Here is a 12146-nt window from a genome sequence, read left to right as displayed (position 1 = left end):
TGTAGGAATATATCTGCCTCTCTTCAGTAAGCAAATTCTAAATATATTTTTCTGTTAGCACTATAATCTGGGGGTTGTATTTCTCCCCTTTGGAGTTCTTTGTTTACGTTGGTGACCCCACTGCCACTTGGTATTGTATGAATGTATTTATGTGGTATGTCTTATTCTGATAAGAAGAAATAGTAATATGCTTTGTGCAATGTGGAATCATGAATAATAGCTTCATCACTGTGCATCTTGCTTCAATGAGGCCTTGAGATCACAGTTAGGTATCCAGTGACAGATATGAAACCACTGCCCTAACTTGAGGGCCTTGATGGTGGACTGGGTTAGTTATGATAGAGTTGAATCTTGCTTTTGGGGTTGGTTCCATGCTTACACTCTGCATACTTGGAAAACTGCAGTGTGACATAATGTTAAATACAACGGATTCGTTACTGATATGGACTGTACTACACTAACTTCTTGAATCACAGGGAGGCTTGTACAAGAAGACGAAAGGCTTTTGAAAGGTACAGTATTGATACATCCATTCCATGTGTCAGTAATTTCAGCTGGGCTGCTGTATTTCAATTATTTTGTTCTGGTTATAGATATGTGTAAATACAGAGGCTACCCAAAATGAGGAGAGCATGAAATCTGTCTGTCTGTTCCTTTTTAAAAGCCCGTGGAAGGCTTCAAGGCCTGTACAGCTCCTTCCTTAATTGCATTTTTAATGCTCCATATCTGAAGAACAAGCCTGAATTCCAGTTGAAATTTCAATAGATGTCACCAGATCAAAGAAATTCTTTATCTTGTAGATGAAGGCTTAAATGGGCTGTCTGTTGGGTTTTGCTGTTTTTTTCCTTTTATAAGCTGCTAGCTGGATTCTAGCCTTTAGTCACTTGATGTAGCCACTCTGCTGTGGTTATGGATCTTGAAAGACTTATTTAAGAAGCAGTTACTAAGAGTCACACTTCAAGAAGTGATGTGTCTCTTAATCTTTTGCAGTGAAACCTTGCCATATTAGGAGGGCCTCGTATGCGAACTCAGTAACGAGGTCTCCTGGGCTCCCCAGGGTCTTCAGGCTCTGGTTCGTGGGGGTCAGCCTCTGGGGCAGAGCTGCTGTTCCCCCCGTGGGGCTGGGTGCAGGAGAGGGGCTCACTGAGGCACAGAGGAGGGTTGCTCTTGTGAGTGTTGCTTAGGATAGAAGAAGCTGTCTAATGAAAAAAAATTCCTCAGGCAGTGCTATTTCCAGACTTCCAGTCTGAAGTCTGGAAAGCTAAATATTAGGTAAGATCTTAAAGAAGCCTTGAACTGGGTATTGGCTACCTAGACACAACCAGCTATGAGTGGTGTTGCTCTTGGTTTGAATAAGTGTAATTAAAACAAAAGAATGGAAAGCTATTGAAAGGAGATGTAGAATAACTGTTATGTTATCTTTAATCTGGTTAGTAGTGCTGAGGAAATATCTTGGTATATTGTAGAGTGTCTTGTTTTCTTGAGGCTTGAGATGCTGAAATAATTTTGGATGCCAAAGTACGTGACTCATTAAAAGAATTTTAATAGCTCTTGTGAGACAGGACCTTCCTCTACAAAGTCCCTGCTGGTCCTTCCCTACTATAGTGTAGTTGAGTCTATTCTTTATACTGGTGTTCTTGTCAGTTTGCCTCATGTAAGAGTAATCATACTGGTTTGTAGCTTTCCATTTTGGCAGTTCTTAGGACTGGTTTCTTCGTTTGTCATTTCCATTCTTGGGTGCCATCTGCCTTCGGATCTGGAAGAGCGGACTAGATCTTTGGCTGTAGTAGAACACTCGCTGTTTTGTACTCCCTGGAATTGTGCTGAAGTGCAGCAGATGGGGAATTTGTTTGTATCCATTTTTTGTGCTGCCAGAATTATTCTGTTGCTATGCATAAGGTAACTCAAAGCTTCTTAGACTTCAGCTTAGATGACTGAACATGGAAAAAGCTGTATTTAGTATTTCTAAAAGAATTCAGAAGCTAAATTCAATGCTGAAACTGTTTTCTCTGGCATTAATGCAGTAAGACAAATGCCAGGAGTTCCAGCATAATGGTCCAAGAGCTCAAAGCGACTGATTAATGGGATGCTATAATTGATGCTTCAAGTGGAAGTTGGGGAAGGAGAGTGATTACAGGGATTTTTGGCTACTGTGTAGAAGACATAGGTACTCGCTAGTTTCTTTTAGCAGTTTAAATATTTTACTTAAATGGTAAGAATATGTGGTAAACTATGCTGAATTCACCATGTAGATTACTCCTTTCAAGATGGAAAGGAAAGGTATCGGTTTGTGCCATCAGAAGACTGAAGCCGTTCCATATTGCATTTCAGGCTGCACTGAGTACCTGTTGGCTGCTAGCAAAGAGCATCTTACCTTGGAGTCTTTTCCACCTGGGCTGATGAAAGCATGGCAATTCCTTAGACTCCATGATTGTATTTCCATCACAGGGAGCTGCTGGCAGAGGCTGTTAGAGGCTGCTACCTGTTGTCAGTGGCTGGTACCATGTCGCAGCAAGCTTGGCCTTGGAATCTACTGCATGTAGGGAAGCAATTTGTCAAGAATGCCTTGAGGCTGGAGAGGAGTTTTTGCTTCTTTAATGTCAATGATCCTAGAATTTGTTGGTCAAGAAGGTTGTCCTGTGATATTCTTGGGCTTTGGTAGCTGCAAATTATTTGATGCTTGTCAGTGTGTGGGTAGAGCTTTCACCAATTCGTAGTCGATTGGATTTATTTCTGGTATGTGCCTAGAACATTCTGTACAGACAAGCCAGCAAAGCCTGGGAAGAGTTAGCTTTAGTGACCCACTGGGTGCCCTTGAACTCTGGAGCAAGGCAAGACATTGTTCCAACCCACGAGTAAAATTAGCCCTCTGGTTGTTTCAACCTTGATGAATGTTTCCTCTTTACTCTTAAGGCCTACTCTTAATTTTTGATTAGGCTGCTGGAGACCTCCGTGTAAACATTTTCCAGTGAAATAGATGGGGAGAACAGTAACAAACTTGTCTTAGTGGCTTTGTGAGGATCAAGCTACTGTGAGCCTCCGTGTTAATTCAGTAAAAATGTTGAATTGCTGCTGGTAGTTTCAGGATACACGAGCAAATACTTGGTGCTAAGTGGGCTGCTTGGCTTGTTGTGAGGCGATGTTGTCTCTGAACTTTTGCGTACAGCCTATTTAGAGCTGCGAGACTTAATGTTCAGCCAGCCTGTTCTAATGCAGTCTGTTCTCAATTCTAGGGCAGAACTTCATTTCCTTCCCTCGCCATGAGGAAGAGCATCTCCAGCGGACTGTGAGCTGGCACCCTTGCCTTCTGGTTCTTGGCCAGAACTGTAATGCCAAATGCCAGTTACTCAACATGCTCCTGGGTGAGAAGCTGCTCCCTACTACCAAGATCAGCAGCGAGGAGAATTGTAAGAGGCGACGGATCCGTTTTACACATGGGATGCAAACACGGGTTAGTCTAGCGCTGCCTGAGCAGTATGAACTGGTCCATATGATGGCAGCCCACCGAGGGCAGTGGGACACTATACCGGAGGAGGACTTAGAAATTCGTGGGGACAGTGAAGATCCTGCTCACCGGATAGCGGAGCTGGAGGTCATGCTGCCATACTCGCTTCTAAAGGTAACTTGGTGTCCACGTGCCTTTGTCACAGTGACCTTATCAAGAGGTCCCTAATAAAACTACTGGTATAAACTCTGAAGCATACAAGTCTTTCTTTTGTTAAATAGAAGCTTGGTGATGACTTTAATCAGACATGACTGTCTAAAACTGTGTGCGCACTTTTGTTTACATGTTGGCTGTTAGCATATCATTCCTCTGTAATGCTGCCATCTTAGAAGCCAAGCTTACTTCAAGTGCCTCCAAATGCCTCCTGAGATTTGACTCTAGTTTCAAGGTCATCTGAGTTAGCCTCACTGTCCAACAGTAGGTAGAAGCTGTCATGCGAACGTGTGTGTATAATGTGTGTGTATATATATATGTACACATATGTATATTTAATCTCTACCCTAAAGAGCTTATTGTCAGAAAGGAGCAGCCTTTTACATTTTTGTGATGTCAGTGGAAGTTAAAGGTGTTGGAAATCAGAAAGTGGAGTCTGTTCTCAATGCTGTTTCTAGCTTTGCTAGTACCTTGCTTTGCAACCTTTTTGCGCTTACCCAGAAAAGGATGCATTCCTATCCTATGAGTGTAGCAATTTGGTGTTTAACAAATACTGTTAAAGGTGAAAGTTGAATTTCATAGCTTTTTATAGCTTATGTTTACTCTTGTTACATTTTATATTTTATAGTAGAGGATTTGTGTTACTGCGGTGTAATACTTCTGCAGCATTGTGTTTTGTCAGTCAGATATCAGCAATAGATTATTTATTCTTAAGTATAAATTGTTTAAATGCAAAGACTGATTTGTTCTCACAGGATTAAGAGTATGAACTTTATATTTGAACAATAAAATGTCAAGGTAATTTTCTAGACATGACTGAAAATAGGCCAAAAATGGAGACTCGGTTTATCTCCATCAGTTTGAAATACATTTCACAAAGCTGGTCTGTAGCTAAAGTTAAACCTACCCTAATCAGATCAGCCAAGTTAATGCTATGTTGTGCATTTGTGGCCTCTGGTATCCACTGAAAGAGAACAGAAGTGACGTGTTTGTATAAACTGTGTATGAGGCATCCACTACTTTCCCTAAGAGCACCAGGTCAGCTGCTGGTACTGTGAAATAAATGTCCCTGCTGGATCATCTGTATGTAAAGTCCTGCCTTGCTATGTGTGAAAGCCTGTTTAGCTTTACATTTATTTTACTTGGTTATGTTTTTAGATGGGTCAGTTTAGCTACACTGCAGTTTACAACCCGCTTTCAGATTTCTCATATAAGTGACAAAGATCCCTCTGTCTGGCTTTGGTTATATTTAGGACACTTAGATGAAAAAAGCTACTCAGATTGATTTGAAAAGGGCTGGTGAAATAAAAAGCTCTTCCAATGGAAGGAGCGGAAGGGTGAATCACAGTTAGCCTCAGACTGAGTCAAAGGATTCCTCACATGAATTCAAGGGCTAAAAGGAAGAATCAAATTGATAGGCTGGTAGAATTTATGTATTTTAGGAGCTAATTGGGCTGGCAATAGCTTCCTGTTAAAGTACTGGAGTCTGGACTCCTGCTGAGAGATCTGTGATTCTTACTACTGTAGTAAATGTGTGTTTTCCAGCTCTGCTCAGCATACACCAAGACAACAAAGTCAAACATACCTGCTACTCATGGACATTACTGCTGTAAGTAGTGGAATATATATCTGAAGCAGTAATAGATGAGGTTTTTCCAGAGATGAACCAGAGTTACAAGTCTGCAGAACCTCTCTAAAACTTTTTTTTTTACCTTGGGAAACAGTAGTCTAGTAACAGTTCCATGCTTGATGATAACATGATATTTGGTGCATATTCCATTTACTTATTTTGAGATCTTAAGGGTTTAGCTTCCCCAGGAACCAAATAAACTGGAGGAGCTCCAGCACCTTCTGGGGAGGGGAAGGGAAAACAATCTGAATTTTACCCCTGCCTATTAATCTCAGTTCTCATCTGTTTTTTTTTCTTCCCCCTCTCCCAGTAGCAAAATGCTTACAACAGTAGGACATTTCATGATAACTGTACTTTCTAGGTGATGGGGGATAAAGAAACTCAGTCACCTTACTAGTGGCTGAAGAAACACCTGCAGGTCCTTTGTTTATGTACTTGAACAATTTTAGGACACCAGAATTTGGTTTGTGTACTTCTGCATCTGATTTGAATGTTTGAGATCATAGTCATCCTGCGTGATGGGGACACTTATTCACCAGCAGAATACCATCAAAGGACCTGTCAGTGACTTTGGGTTGGGGGGAATGAACCTATTGCCTTTTAATGTTGAACTGCAAGTGGAACACTCTGAGTTTATACTTAACTTTAGTCTGATAAATTATTGAAGTCCAGGATGGGACCATGCTTGCTTTTCTGTGTTACTTAAGGATGTCTTAATCAAAACTTGTTTCACAGAAAAGGGGGTGAGGAGGAGGGAGCCAAAAATTTCAGTTGCATGGGTCGGCTGCTGTGAGAACACAACCTTGTGCTAATAGGTATGTGAACTTAGATTTTATTAATATAAATGGTCAGGGAAGAACAACTCTTTGGCAAAGCTGTTCTATTCCTTGGAGATCACTGTGTGCAGGAATGCATCTAGGTCATGGGGAATAATCCATCTAGCTAGACAGATTATTAGATTTACAGTGGGAGTAAGCAGTTGCCTCTTTCCCTAAATCTTATCAGTTGTACCTAGAAGCCCAAACAGAGTTCTCTGAAGTATTGGTTTTCCTTTGGATGGTAGAGCTAAATGGGAGGAGGTTAAAAGAGCTGAAGTCTTTCTCTTACATGGGGCTGCATTTATTTTGTGCTGTGCTGCACTCTAGTTTGAATCTCGGGCTGAAAAGTTTCAGCCAGGGCTTGTAGGGAAGGAAAGTCTTTTCAGCTGCTCTGACAAAGCTGGAAAAATGAATAATAAAAAATACAAAGTGGTTATATGAGCTATAACAAGAGAATTACACTAGCTGGATTTTATTGCTGCATTCTTTTAAATGTACTGCGGCAGTGATTCAGGTCTTGTTAATTAGTAGCAGTCTGTTACAAGTAGCAAAGAATGTGGTAACATACCTGTTGGATTGTAATTTTAAAGTACATCCTGTTTAAAACTCTGAAGATGTCCTGATCTCTTTTTTGAGTATTTTTAACATATTTGGTTGTGGCATTAATACATAAATATGCATGACTTCTATGATGGCTGAGACGCTCTCACTTCCATGTAGTATCAGCTTACTTTGGGGTATGCTGGGGTGCTTCTGCCACATACTGGCATTAAATAACTGAAGTTGTCTTTCTCTGTCCGTTTACATTGGAATAACTGAGGGTAGGCGGTGTTGAAAATGCCAGCACCATAAAATTCTCTTTGCATCCATGTGAGATCTGTTCTGTTTCTAGTTTTGCTGGCTTAGTGATACATCTTTTACAGCAGAAGATTTCATGGTCAGAAAAATAAAATTGCTTCTCAGACTGTTCCATGTTTGTGTACACTTCACAGGCTTTTTTGGGTTGCCTTCTAGCAAAGGTAAAACAAAACTCCCTGATGAAGTGGGGTTCTGAATCACTGGAAGAAATCAAAGCAAGAGCTTTTTATACTCTGAAGGACAGCTGTGTATGCTGGAGACCAGAGATGTAGTTTAATTTCCTTATCTGGGATTCTCTGCCGCAGTCCTCTTGGAAGAAGAGAGAATAAAGTTAGAAGACCTCAAAAAAATTGAGGAGAGGGAAATAAAGTTCTAAGCAGAATCCAGGAATATATAAGTACCTTAGATTAATAGGGAGGCTATGGAATTTACCTCCCATATATGTTCTTAGAAAAAAGAAAAAAGCAATAACTGTCAGACTTCAGTGATTTACTGACTATTCTTGGAAGGCAGAGTATTCACACTGGCTTGGAATAAGACTGGGTTGGGCCTTCAATCATAATCTGCTTGATAGGATTTTGGACAGAAGTCTGGCTAAACTGGGTTAGCTGCTCAGCACCTCAGTTACCTATACAAACCATGATTAAACTGCCCCAACTCTAACAAAAGGGGATGAGGTACTCTTGGGATGTAGCAAATAAATGCTTTTCAACCAGTTTGGAGATGAGGAATTATCTGTTGATTTAAGCTTAGCAAAATGACACACTTCAGTTGTCTCTAAATGCATTCACTGAGACTCTGACCTGTGCCGTTGTAGGTCAAGACCTACTTGATCCTTGACTTTAAGTTTTGCTCTGGGATATGGGATACAGTGGTCATCCTGGAATTGCAAGTCTGAATGCACAGGTGTATATGTAGTGTGACAGCACGTTGCTCGTTTCTAAGGGCCTCGGCTGTGTTACTGTTTATGGTACTTGTGCAACTGTTGAACTGTTAAGCGTATTTTAAATGGAAGAACTGTAACTCTGATTTCTTTGTACCTGATGCTCAGATTGCTAAGTGAGAAGCTTTGATATTTTAAAGGGGCCTTTTAGTTAAGGGAAATAACGCAGTTACTTGATAGTAATTTCATGCTTACAGCTCTGTCATAAATGTTTAAGTGTTGGCAGTGGTGTGACCTTGTGGGAACCAGTACACGAATTCTAGGAATGCAGTGTGAATCATGGGCATCCCCCATGGGAAGACCAGGTCCCTGATAGGATGGAGCTGCATAGGCAGGGTTTAAACTTCTGCAGGGCGTTTTAAAAAAACGAGAAGTGTTGCTAGGGTTCCTGAAAAAGCCTGATAGGCCTCTATGGAAACAGCAGGACCAGTTGCTCGTGCTGCGTTCTGTTCTCTGTATTGGTTTTCTGCCCGTCTCCTAGAGACGGCACTGGCTTCCTCCTTTGTTTACAGGCACTGGCGTGAGTCATCAGCCATGGTGAGCATTGCAGAATGGCACATCCCAGTCACTCAAACCCCTGTGCATCAAGCAGGTTTGAGCTCAGCGCTTGGCAGTCCCGTGACAGTAATGACTTCCTGTTATCTCTGAGTAGTTGGGAGACTTGGTCAAGCCTTTCATTTGAGTAGCTCTGGTAGAAAAATGATTCAAGAATTCTTAATTATGTCCCCCCTGTTATGAGCAGGGAAGATAGTACTTAAATTCTGCTTTCAATTCAAAGCCTTCTTTTGACACTGCTGTCAGCAGTAGTATAAGGCCCAAGCAGTGAAACTCTGGGTAGTAAGAAAATGAGTGTTATAAAATACATATTTGTTAGGTTTTGGCTGGATTTGAAGAATATCACAACTAAGCTTATTGTCACAACCATCTGTTCCTCCTCGTCTGTCCTTTAGCTGTGAACTCTTTGGAATATGTTTTTGTGCTGCCTGTATCTTGGCAGTAGTGATTGGTGTAGTACTTTTTACTGTTGGAAACTATGCTGAAAACTGGCAGCATGAATATCTCCTCAAGGAGCTGAATGTCTGGTAAACAGATATGAGAGGCTGAGAGCATATTTACTAGAAGAGGTTGTTGCAAAATCAGGGTGGGCATAAACTAAAGAATAAGAGCTATTCTGTGATAGCACTTACCTGGGAAACTTGTTCTGAGTTTTGTTCTGAAGTAGGCTAAAACTCAGCGGCCCTTGATGCAGAATAACAGTTCTGGAATCAGTGGACAGTAGTTAAGTCTGGGTTGCATTCCTGCTAGGGGGTCTGCATCAGCCTTGCAGGTAGGCTACGTACTACGGCATGATGCCTTACATGGGACTCCATAAATGTTCTGTAGGCTTTGAATGTTTGTTTTGCATTTTGTGACTGAAATACAGTGCAGTTTTGCATGTATCAGTGTTAAAAAGAACCTGGACAAGACTATCTTTTTACCTCCTTACTTGCTAGGAAGTGGATGTTGTGGTAGCACCATGTCGTGGGTTCCAGTCTGCCGAAGCCACCTTGGGAGAATATGTGAACCATGTCTTGCCTGTTGTCATCTTTGCCATCAGTGAGGCTGAACTTTCTCCATCAGATGAGAATGAACTGCGCGAAATCAAAGAGAAATTCTCTTTGCCCATTTTCTTCTTCAAAGTGCCAGAGTCAGGGGCTGAGCTGATCTCTCCCAAAAAAACTGATAATGAAAAGTCCTCTCTTTACTGCCAGCTGATGGACTTGGAGTACCTGAGTACCAGCCACTGCAGCTGCGGGGCTCCCGGTCCTGATGCCAATGCTCAAAGCATGCTGGTGGAGCAGTTTGAGAAGCTCCGTCTTCTAAGCACTTTTTCCAGGCAGGTGCTTCAGAAGCATCTTGTGGAAGCAGCCACCAGTTTAAATGAGGTGCACTGCCGCTGCTTGAACATCTTCATCAATCAGGCTTTTGACATGCAGCGAGACCTGCAAATCACCCCCAAGCGGCTGGAGTATACCCGCAGGAAGGAGAATGAGCTCTATGAGTCTCTGATGAACATTGCCAACCGTAAACAAGAGGAGATGAAGGACATGATTGTAGACACTCTTAATAATATGAAAGAGGAGCTCCTGGAAGATGCTGCTACTATGGAATTCAAAGGTAATTACTGGAAGGTTAAGGGCTTTAAAGGAAAGTGAACGAATAATATTTGCCACCTGCTAAAGAACAGTTGAATGCCAGTCTAGACAGATGACTCTGAAAGCAAATTCAGAACTAATATATAAAGCATTTATCTTTGTAGTATCTCCTGCACTGTCCTTAAATTTGAGACCTAAATACATGAAGTCTTGACTTCTTGTAAGCAGACACTCCCACCCCCAGCACAGTCTCAGGTAGGATGTTTTGCTTCTCTGCCTTAATTCCCTATGCTGCAGGGTAGGAAAATAAGTCTCAGCTTTACCTCAGCAAGTGTGTTGAGACTTGGGAGTAAATCTGTCCTAAGGAAAAAAACCTGAGTTTTAGCAGTGAAGATTTATTTGCACTTTCTGCTTGATTTCCTCATGTCTGAGGGATGTTTGAGTCTTGAGTATAGAACCTCCTAAAAATGAAATCTTGTTGGGTAGGTAAGACTTTTCTTAAACAGCACAATATATTGCACTCCTAAAAGCCTGTGTTTGGCATTCGGTGTTTGTGCTTTGGGAGAAGTGGGAATTCTCATTGTACCTTCTAGTACCAGAACTTCCAGGAATGCAGAAGCTGGGAGAATACAGAGAAGGATGTGTAAACTGTGTGAAGGGTGAGATGATATCTAAATCTGGTCTGCAGGAATACATGGTCTATCATAAACATCGAAGTGATTATTTGTAGGTTGATACTCTACAGCTCTTTGCTTGCTAGGTGGGGGTTTACCCTATCAATCCTTTCTGCTCAAAGGAGTCTTGAAACTGAAATGCAGTTCCCTGGGCTGACATGGAGAGGTTTTTCTCCTTAAAATAAAACTGGAATTTAGGCTATAGGTTTAGAGGAAGTTATTTCATTGCAAGTGGAGTGCTCTTCTGAGGCATCAAAGGGGCTAAAATTCTAGATAAAAATTAAGTTTGTCCTGACTTATTTCCTCCCAATTTCAAAGTGGAATGTTATTTCCTGGGATGAAGAAGAGAAATGATGAATTAGGCTTACTCTCCTGCAGCAAAGGATCTGCATATTTTTGCTTCTGCAGATGGGCATAGAAAAGATCTTTCCTGTTCCTCGAGATGTTTCCTTTGTAATGGCCACTTGAAATGTAGTCTTCATAAGGAGCTTGTGTTAAGTGCAACATATCTGTACACCGGCTTACATATATACGTGTGTGTGTGTGTATGCACATACACATACATAAAACAACAACAAATCACTTACAAAATGTAGCATCTTATTGGCTCTTAATATGTGAAATAATATCCTAAAGGAAGGAAGAGAATTTTTTTGCTTTTTTTCCCCCTTTGAGGACCTAATGTCATCTGCTGATCACTGGATTTGTTTTAAATAGGTTAGACTGTCTTTGGACAAAATCCGGAGACAAGGTCTTTAACCCCATAGCTGTACTCTAATACTGTTCAGACTGATTATTGAGCATAAGCTGTGACTTGCTCAGTGTTTAAAAATACAAGGTGCTAATCAACCTTTCCAAGGCACCAGAAATAAATTTAAGATAACCTGCTTGGCTGTTACATTACCTTCTCATAACATTCAACAACCAGCAGTACTTACGGATTACAGCTTGGCTTGGAAGAGTTTCCCACCCTATGCTTCTTTACATGCAAAGACAGCTCTGTGCCCCTGTAACTACCCTTTAATTTTCCAGACAATAGTTAACTTCTAATCACTGTAACAGTGTAAACCTGTAGTAGCTACTGAATGCTTGTAGAGAGTTCATCAGGTGTTAGAGCTAGCTACCCCCTAAATCCAAGCACCGATAAGCAAGCATTAGTGTATTTTTCTACGTTGGTCAGATGTGTATTTTAGCTCCCTTAACCAGGCGTGTGCTCCAAAGGACATATGTGGAGCCTGTAGTTACTTTGGTGGTTTAGTACTTTGTTGCAGAATGCTAAACTCACTCAAGCTCTCTAGGATTGCGTTCTGGACTCCCAGTAAAACTGGCACTGTGGAGTTAGACATGTAGACTGGCAGAAATTTAATCCTTTGAAAATGGTCAGAATATGGATTCTTCTGTTGCTCAGAGGTTTCTTTGTGTGGCTTAGG

At 41.3% G+C, this 12146-nt stretch overlaps 1 protein-coding gene across 1 annotated transcript in view; it reads left to right on the top strand.

Annotated features, from left to right (window-relative positions):
- DSTYK (dual serine/threonine and tyrosine protein kinase) overlaps positions 1-12146 on the top strand; it is a 29403-nt gene that overhangs the window by 5508 nt on the left and 11749 nt on the right. Inside the window, exons 2-3 of the mRNA XM_026111838.2 lie at positions 3234-3619; positions 9401-10064. Of these exons, the coding sequence (XP_025967623.2) occupies positions 3234-3619; positions 9401-10064 (1050 nt within the window). The remainder of the gene's footprint in view (positions 1-3233; positions 3620-9400; positions 10065-12146) is intronic.

Source organism: Dromaius novaehollandiae, chromosome 27, assembly GCF_036370855.1.
Source record: "Dromaius novaehollandiae isolate bDroNov1 chromosome 27, bDroNov1.hap1, whole genome shotgun sequence".
Lineage (NCBI taxonomy): Eukaryota > Metazoa > Chordata > Aves > Casuariiformes > Dromaiidae > Dromaius > Dromaius novaehollandiae.
This window is presented reverse-complemented; position numbering and strand designations above follow the sequence as displayed.